This window comes from Babylonia areolata, chromosome 1 (assembly GCF_041734735.1).
Source record: "Babylonia areolata isolate BAREFJ2019XMU chromosome 1, ASM4173473v1, whole genome shotgun sequence".
NCBI lineage: Eukaryota > Metazoa > Mollusca > Gastropoda > Neogastropoda > Buccinidae > Babylonia > Babylonia areolata.
The window spans coordinates 66,868,557-66,878,859 of record NC_134876.1 but is presented as its reverse complement, the minus strand read 5'-3'; the positions used below and the strand labels follow the sequence as shown (position 1 = coordinate 66,878,859).

General features: G+C 41.1%; 1 protein-coding gene across 1 annotated transcript in view; it reads right to left on the bottom strand.

The window, feature by feature from the left end:
- Positions 1–3,930: 3,930 nt before the first annotated feature.
- The window catches only part of LOC143286028 (chromosome transmission fidelity protein 18 homolog), a 39,765-nt gene continuing 33,392 nt past the window's right edge, over positions 3,931–10,303 (bottom strand). The window contains exons 22-24 of the mRNA XM_076593542.1: positions 7,850–7,934; positions 5,884–5,959; positions 3,931–4,694 (exon numbers count right to left, since the gene is read on the bottom strand). Coding sequence (XP_076449657.1) covers positions 4,579–4,694; positions 5,884–5,959; positions 7,850–7,934 — 277 coding nt within the window. The 3' untranslated portion in view covers positions 3,931–4,578. The remainder of the gene's footprint in view (positions 4,695–5,883; positions 5,960–7,849; positions 7,935–10,303) is intronic.

The window sequence follows — 10,303 nt, the reverse complement described above, 5'->3', positions numbered from 1 at the left end:
CTGGAAGATGTGGTGTATCGCATATATGGATTTGTCTGAACGCAGTGACGCCTCTGAAACTGAAATGACTCAGCAGCAGTGTGTGTCTGCTGTGATGTGTGCCCTCATGGTGGCCGGCCTGACATTGATAGTTCCCTGTGGACACTGAGACAGAGAGAGTGGTCTGGCTGTGTGTGAGGAGATCGGGGTGAGGAGCTGTAGTTTCAGTTTCTCAAGGAGGCGTCACTGCGTTCGGACAAGTCTATATATGCTATACCACATCTGCTAGGCAGGTGCCTGATCCAACGTCAGCAACCCAGCAGCATAACCCAATGTCAGCAACCCAGCAGCATAACCCAACGTCAGCAACCCAGCAGCATAACCCAACGTCAGCAACCCAGCAGCATGACCCAACGCGCTTGGTCAAGCTTTGAGCGCATGCTCATTATATATATTTGTGTACCTATCAGAATGGATTTATTCTATAGAATTTTGCCAGAGGACAACGCTCTCGTTGCCATGGGTTCTTTTTCAGTGCGCCAAGTGCGTGCAGCACACGGGACCTCGATCTATCGTCTCGTTCGAATGACAAGACGCTCATTTTGATTTTCCAGTCAAACTTGGGAGAAAGGATGAGAGCGCGATTCGAACCCACATCCTCTCGGACTCTATATAGGCAGCTGGGCGTCTTAACCGTTCTGTCACCTTCCTCATGAGCAGCGGAAGGGTGATGCTTTTCAGTTGCAGTTTCCAGGTGTCAAAGCGTGCAGACTGATCCATATACGCTACACCACATCTGCTGGGAAAAAAAAGAAGAAGCCTGATCCTCGCCTAAACCCAACACGCTGATCAGGCTTCAATGCCATTTCAACAGCGCACAGCGCTGGAACACTTTTTTTTTTTTTTATCTGAAAATCCTCTCATTTCAAACATTTCTTGAAATAAACCACTTCATGTTTTGCTTTGGCTGTCATTCTGTTGTTATCATCTATATCTATTGTAGATACCTTTCTTTTATATCTTTAAAAAAATAAATAAATAAATAAATTAAAAAAGTTAAAGTGTATATCAAAATATGCAGGAAAACGTTCGAAAGCTATTCAACTTTAATTTGGTGGTGTTGGTGTTTTCTTCATTGTCAGCAGTATACCGTAAAAGCCTCTTTAAAAAACGTATCCCAAAATATCTGTGTTTTATCGTCTCCTTCCATTGCCACACACGGGGCACGTGTAGTTTGCTCCAAGACAGGGACGTCAAATTCCTTCAGCACTGTAAACTGATCAAAGCAGGGCTGCGTCTTGGCCCGGTGTTCAGAATTAATATTCCGTCTAATTTTGCCCTGCATATTTTGCACGTGCTCAAAACACCAGAAAAGACGTCAGGCGTTTCAATCTGGCTCGGTTACGTTAAAAAATCTAAGTCAGTCGCGTACTCCTCAGAGATTTGCTGTTTGCCGATGATTCCGCGCTTGCACTCCGCACGAAAGATCTACAACCCTAGATGGATAATTTAATTCATTTCTTTTATTTCTTTTTCTTTTAAATTCAAACAACACATCAAAATATTTTATTTTCATTTGGTTGTTCATGTATCCTTTGTTCGGTTGTTTCTCCCACCCCTCCCCTCCCCCCTGCCCTCCCACCCCCCACTTCCCCCCTCCCCTTTCCCATGCAGAGCCTCTTCTTTCCCTCACAATTCTACTCAGCCTTCCTTGTTTCTTGTGTCCTCTCCCGTCACTTCTCATCCCTTTCCTTTCCTGACTGTACTCGCTCTCTGTGTATCTTTCTCTCTGTCATTTATTTCACATGCCTGAAGAAGAGCCTGTGGCTTGATACGTGGTCTTTTTTTATCACATGTAAGTCGACTTTTACCAAAATTCTCTTAGTCTGCCTCTTACTGCTTGATGGATAGATTTGCCAAGGTCTGCAAAGATTTTGGCATGATCATCAGCGAAAGTAATACAGAGATCATGAGCCAGAATGCCAACATGCGAGCGCCCACCTCAGTCACAACGGTTCCATTCTGAAGTTCTTGACGGCTTCAAACACTTGGCTCCATAATTTCTATTTTTGTCACAACAGATTTCCCTGTGAGAAATTCGGGCAGCTGTCCAGAGGGAGAGCACGTCGCTACACTGAGAGCGCCACCCTTTTTTTCTTTCTTTTTTCTGCCTGCAGTTTTATTTGTTTTCCGTGGATTTTTCTACAGAATTTTGCCAGGAACAACCTTTTTGTTGCCGTTGGTTCTTTTACGTGCGTTAAATACATGCTGCACACGGGACCTCAGTTTATCGTCTCATCCGAATGACTGGCGTCCAGGCCACCACTCAAGGTCTAGAGGAGGGAGAGAAACTGGCGACTGCCGGTGTGATTCGAACCAGTGCGCTCAGATTCTCTTGCTTCATAGGCGGACACGTTACCTCCAGGCCATCACTCCACTAATCTTCAGTAACCACAACTCCTACACTCCTTGGAACGCTGTTCAGTAGCTGATATCCACACAGACGCCTGTAAATCAACGTATCATCATACTGACTTACTGACGAATCTCTTACAGTATGTTGAAAGCGGGATGAGGCTCAGAGTAGCATGAAGCAATGTGCAACATGAAGATGCCAAAACAGGGATGTACTGCCGTGGACATGTTGGGAACTGAGTGAGCTGATAAGACTTGCTAGTGGTGTAAATAAAACAAACTGCTTCCTACAGCTGCAAATCTAACTAGAGCTAGAACCATTACTAATCAACGAAATTTGTCTTCAAGCCAACAATGCGCAAACATTTTTCTACTTGGGTCAGTCATTCTGGGCCTTCCCAGAAACACTAGACTGAAGAAACGTGTTTTGTATGCTCATGAGCCAGATGAGGTGTATGGAAGTGTTTTCAACCACAGTGGCAAAACTCTGTGTGTGTGTGTGTGTGTGTGTAAGATTTCTTGTGTGTATGCGCGAATGTTTTGCCAAGTAATGCTTTATGTATACCTATCTGTGAGACATACATAATGAATGTTATTGAATGAGATTTGTGTGTGTGTAGATGTGTGTATGTATGTGGAGGCTGTGGCTTGGGTACGTATGTGTGTTGGTGGGGGGTGGGGCCAGAGCATTTGTGAGACAACAAATTTGTGCATGTGCTTCATTCATATGTGTGTTGGGGGTAGGGTGGGGGGATGCACAAAAGTTCCCTGAACGCAGCCCATTTTTATTCTTTTCATTTTCATTCAGTATACATGTTGGGTCTGTGTGTAAGTCTGGCCCCTTCTGGCCCTGTTCCCCACCCCTTTTCTTCTTGTTTTTAAGCAAACCTGTCAGATTGTATAATTCATGGATCAGTCCGTATGCTTTGACTCTTCCTTGAAACTGAAACCAAAGAAAAGAAACTGCACAAAGAAAAATAGTCAAGCCACCAGCTGTTGTTTATTTTCAGAATGAAACAATATATGTTGTTCCATTTCAGAATGAAACAAAATGACACTGGCAAGATTTTTCTTGTGCAGCACAGTGGAATGGTTGTTTTCGAAGAAAGAGCGTCTTTCTGGGAAGTCATCACTGAGTTCTAGACTCTGTCTCCTTGTCTGTGTCTTTCTCTCTCTTCTTATGTCCCATTACTGCTGAATCAGGATACTGTTTCTGTGTCATCAGCAGTAACATTGTCGAAAAAGTCCAGGGCTGGGTTATATAAGTGATCTGAACAGCACAAAGTTCATATTCAGAGTTAAGATGGGTTTTTTTAAAAGTCTTCTCTAATTCTACAGACATTGGAAAATTCTTCGTTCTAAGGAAACAAAGCATTGTTAATATCTTTTGTGCAACCCTGCCCCCATGAAGAAGAATGTATGAGGAAACATGTGCAACAATGTCATCTTCTCCTCTCAGTGAACACACACACACACACACACCACATACACACACACATATTGCATAATATGATGTTCACACCATCAGTTTGTACACCAGTTTCAAGGCATTTTATTCATCATTTTGTGTTCACACCAGTGCAGCATCAATGCAAGCAGCAAGTTTCATTTCTATCACATTTTACAACAGCTATGTTACCATGTCAACAAATGTTATTTGTTTTTCAACTGATCTGTACATGGTCACATACGAAGCTGTCCAAGTTCATAATAATTTAAAGATGTTTAAATGAAAAGTTCTGAGTCATTAAATTGAGAAAGACACACACTCTCTCTCCTCCTCTCTCTCATTACCTCACAATACCTCTAGCCGTTTTTATCTGCACATTTTACACAGCTTTCTAGCGCATTAACACTTTCACCAACTCATACCTGAACTTCCACACACACACAAAACCATGCACTCAATTAGATCATAATCTTGGTCTGTCTGTCTGTCCTTCACACACACACACACACACACACACACACAAACACACATAAACACAGGTTTTGTTTGTAGGTCACATCACATCTGATCTCTTTACATTATTTTTACATGATTTTAGTAAACTGCAGTCATTGAAAGTTCCACAGTATCTTGCATGATTAAAATATCTGTCAGGGAATTGCGATGTGTTTGAAACAATACACTAAAACAAATCAGTACTCCATAACTATATCGGGTGAATACACCTGATGTGGTCACATGACATCCTGCATTTTGACGTTGCGCCGAACAGCGTTGGAGTACCCTTCCTTGAAGTGGAACCAGATCACTGTGTCCAGCACGTTCTTCACTTCCACAACTTCTTCTTTCTCTGTGGAACATTGTTTTTATGGTTTTATTCATTTCTGTTCCCTGATCACGACAATTACAAACATGAAACTGAAAGCACACCTATTAAACCTATAAATATATCATTTGTAGGTCACTGTGTATGTATTGATTCACTGATATGGGTGGTGACTTACTAGTATGGACGAATATTTATACAGTGCATATCCTTGGTTACAGACCAAGCTCTAAGAGCTTTATAAACACAGAGCCATTTTCACAACAGGCTGCCTATCTGGGTAAAGCCAACTGAGAGCTGCCTATCACCATTCATTGCTCGAATGCACAGCAACACATACTGCATTATGTCCAAATAATTATAAAGTTTACAGGTCACTGAATATGCACAGACAACAAACATTACATACCAGACATGTCTACTGCTTCATTTATTATTGAATAATGTTTTGTGCATGCTTGCATAGGCTGTGTACTTGTATTAACCGGGTAACATGTTTGTAAAACGGGGTGGGGGTGAAGTAATCGTACTAGTAATGTAGGTTTGGATTTCTTTGTGTGAATGAGAAATGCAGGTAGGTATTTTTTTTATATTTGTACATATTTCTTTTTTCCTTTCAAATCTACTTTCTGTTTTCTTCTTCTTTTTTCTTTTTGTTTTGTTTCAGCTTACTTGATGTAAGAAAAAAAAAAACAACAGCAATTGCTGCTTATTCAATGTTCCATCATGAAATAATATTTTGACTTTGACATTTGAACATTTTTTTTTTTTTAAGTTTTCAGGTCATTAAATATGTAGTCCACACACAAGACATTACATCCAAACAAGTCAGTTGAAGCTGACAATCATCACATCTCTCTCTTGCTCCTCACACCCCACCTCTTCTAATCCTAGTTCCCCTTCCCATGGAGCACAACCTTGTTTTGAACACAATCTGTTCAAAAAAGAAAAAAAAAAATCTGCTGACAGCATCCTCTTCAGGTACACTGTGCAAAGCAGTGACTTGATGGAAAAAGTGCACGTCTTGAAAATCAAGTGTAAGAATTCAGGCTCGTAAGGATTGGGACTTTCTCCCTCCTATACAGAACCTTGAAAATGGATTCCAGGTTGCACGTTTCTCTTTTCTTTTTTAACAGGAATTAACCATGGTCATATAGGCAGAAGTATCTAACATACCAATCTTTGTCGACAAGAAATAAAAGCACAGACTTACCTTTTTCATTTTCAGCATTCACAGTGATTTTTTGACGTTTGGTTCGTGTGAAGCCAGCAAAGTAATTGGTACGAGGCTGAAACCACATTCAAGAAACACACTTTTGAACAAAGAAAACAGATAGCAAGGTCAGGCTAAAAATCTTTCTTTTCATGTACAACATTAATGATTTGTGTCACTTTTTATGCATTGTGTAAACAAACACGAAGGAGCACACAGCTCAGGGTGTTCTTCATTGGCCTCAGTTCTGCTGTCACCACTTAAAAAAAAACAAACAAACAAAATAAAACACAAAAGTGAAACAGAAATGAAAGACAGATACGGCATCAAAGGAGGAAAAGAAAAATAAGTAATCAGGAAAATCTTTTTACACAATTACCCTGGACAGGCTGAATAGTATGTATTCAGGTGACGTACATTTACACAATTACCCTGGTCAGGCTGAATAGTATGTATTCAGGTGATGTACATTTACACAATTACCCTGGTCAGGCTGAATAGTATGTATTCAGGTGATGTACATTTACACAATTACCCTGGTCAGGCTGAATAGTATGTATTCAGGTGACGTACATTTACACAATTACCCTGGTCAGGCTGAATAGTATGTATTCAGGTGATGTACATTTACACAATTACCCTGGTCAGGCTGAATAATATGTATTCAGGTGATGTACATTTACACAATTACCCTGGTCAGGCTGAATAGTATGTATTCAGGTGATGTCCCTTAATACATTTACCCTAATCAAACATAAATCATGCAATGCCAATTTTTGCCAGCGCTAAAGCAAGCTGAATAAGAAAATGAAATAAAGAAAGAATTGTATTGTATTGTACTGCATTATTCTATAGTTAAAAGGAAATTTTCTTCCTAAAGTTATGTTTAAGTAACATACTTACCGTGACCCACTAGTGCAGACTCTGGCAGGGGTCTGACATTCCTGTTCTGTGCAAACTACTATCCGCCTATGCGGAGAAAACGAAAGTAGCTACGGCCGAAAACCTCCCGGAAGTAGGTAACCTCCCCATTGCCCCTTAAAACAAATTTCTCTGTGTGAAATTCATACTGCTCTCCTCAGGGAGAGCGCGTCTCCACAGTGCAGCACCACCATCTTTCTTTCTGCCTGCAGGTGCATTTGTTTTCCATTCAAAGTGAATTTTTCTACAGAATTTTGCCTGGGACAACCCTTTTGTTGCCATGGGTTCCTTTTATGTGAGCTAAGTGCATGCTATACACGGGAGCTCAGTTGATAGTTTCATCTGAATGACTAGCGTCTAGACCAGCATTCAAGGTCTGGTGGAGAAGAAGAACATGCTGGCGAGCATGGGATTCGATCCCGTGCACTCAGATGTTTTTGCTTCCTAGGCGGATGCACTACAACAAGGCTTCCACTCCACTCAGGGGAAAAGGGAAACACACACAGATCTCACAGATACACGACAATCAAATAAAGATATTAATTACAGATTACAGTTCTGTCCTTTCTTGTCAGCTCAATGTGCAGACCTGCCAACCCCTAAACACAGTTGGGAAGAATATTTCCTACCAACAGAGAAGGATAACAGAAAATTGAGAGGAATATTTTCGGTATCGTACCAAAAACAAAGCCACTTATTTTTTCAGCTGCTACTTCTGATCACTCTTTTTCTTCTTTTCAGGTTCAGGGCAATGTGTGAACAACACACACTCTGAGAAGATGGCATTTAAGTAAAGTCAGAAACTGCCAACCGGAACTTGTTTCACGGGCTATACACACAGCGGCAATGCACCTATTTGCACTTAACCAAAACAAAACAGTATTTTTTCCAATTTCGACTTTGGCAAGTGTAAATGTGGGGGTTTTTTTGTATTGATTTTGTTTTGTTTTGGTTGGTTGTTAATTTTTTTGTTTTGTTTTTTAGGCAAGCAGAACCAAGTGCAACCAAAAACGCAAGGTTGACATGTGTGCAGGAAGCAGCTCACCTTGTCCTCTTTGACAGGCCGGGCCTCCAGGGTCTGCTTGTGGTTGGGGATGGCCGGACCTTCTGGCTTGGACACTGCCGGGGCCCTGACATACACATCACAGCCACATGGTTATACACACACACACAGGTGTCAGCTGTGCGTCAGTACATCATACTACCACCAGTTATGCCTGCATTATGCTGTTATACATACACACACAGGCGTCAGTTGTGTGTCAGTACATCATACTACCAGTTACGCGTGCATTATGCTGTTATACATACACACACAGGTGTCAGCTGTGCGTCAGTACATCATACTACCACCAGTTATGCCTGCATTATGCTGTTATACATACACACACAGGTGTCAGTTGTGTGTCAGTACATCATACTACCACCAGTTATGCCTGCATTATGCTGTTATACATACACACACAGGTGTCAGTTGTGCGTCAGTACATCATACTACCACCAGTTATGCCTGCATTATGCCGTTATACATACATACACAGGTGTCAGTACAGCAAACTGACCACAACTAGTTATACCTGCATTGTGTTGTTCTACACACACAGGTATTGCTACAGCATAACAATCAACAACTTCAGTTTCAGTTTTTCAAGAAAACATCACTGCATTTGGACAAATCCATGTACTCTACACCACATCTGGCCTTGAAAGCATGCATACATATTTGTGTACATATCAGAGTGGATTTCTTCTACAGAGTTTTGCCAGAGGACAACACTCTCATTGCCATGGGTTCTTTTTCAGTGCACCAAGTGCGCGTTGCACACTGAACCTCAGGTTTATCGTCTCATCTGCATGACTATACACTCAGTTTGATTTTCCAGTCAAGGGCGAGAGCAGGATTTGAACCCAGACCCTCACAGACTCTCTGTATTCTGCCACCATCCTCCACAACTATACCTGCATTATGTTATGCATGCACACACAGGTATTAGTACATCATACTGACCACCAACTACACTTGCATTATGTTGTTATACACACACAGTATCAGTATATCATATTGACTACCAACTACGCCTGCATTATGTTGTTATACACACACACAGAGGTATCAGTACATCATACTGATCACCAACTACGCCTGCATTATGTTGTTATACACACACAGGTATCAGTACATCATACTGACCACCAACTACACCTGCATTATGTTGTTATACACACACAGGTATCAGTACATCATACTGACCACCAACTACACCTGCATTATGTTGTTATACACACACACACACACAGGTATTAGTACATCATACTGACCACCAACCACACCTGCATTATGTTGTTATACACACACAGGTATCAGTACATCATACTGACCACCAATCACACCTGCATTATGTTGTTATACACACACAGTATCAGTACATCATACTGACCACCAATCACACCTGCATTATGTTGTTATACACACACAGGTATCAGTACATCATACTGACCACCAACTACACCTGCATTATGTTGTTATACACACACAGGTATCAGTACATCATACTGACCACCAACTACACCTGCATTATGTTGTTATACACACACACAGAGGTATCAGTACATCATACTGACCACCAACTACACCTGCATTATGTTGTTATACACACACAGGTATCAGTACATCATACTGACCACCAGTTACACTTGCATTATGTTGTTATACACACACAGGTATCAGTACATCATACTGACCACCAATTACACCTGCATTATGTTGTTATACACACACAGGTATCAGTACATCATACTGACCACCAACTACACCTGCATTATGTTGTTATACACACACAGGTATCAGTACATCATACTGACCACCAACTACACCTGTATCGTGTTGTTATACACACACAGGTATCAGTACATCATACTGACCACCAACTACACCTGCATTATGTTGTTATACACACACAGGTATCAGTACATCATACTGACCACCAACTACACCTGCATTATGTTGTTATACACACACACAGGTATCAGTACATCATACTAACCACCAACTACACCTGCATTATGTTGTTATACACACACAGGTATCAGTACATCATACTGACCACCAATCACACCTGCATTATGTTGTTATACACACACACAGAGGTATCAGTACATCATACTGACCACCAACTACACCTGTATCGTGTTGTTATACACACACAGGTATCAGTACATCATACTAATCACCAACTACGCCTGCATTATGTTGTTATACACACACAGTATCAGTACATCATACTGATCACCAACTACGCCTGCATTATGTTGTTATACACACACACACAGGTATCAGTACATCATACTGACCACCAACTACGCCTGCATTATGTTGTTATACACACACAGTATCAGTACATCATACTGACCACCAACTACACCTGCATTATGTTGTTATACACACACAGGTATCAGTACATCATACTGATCACCAACTACGCCTGCATTATGTTGTTAT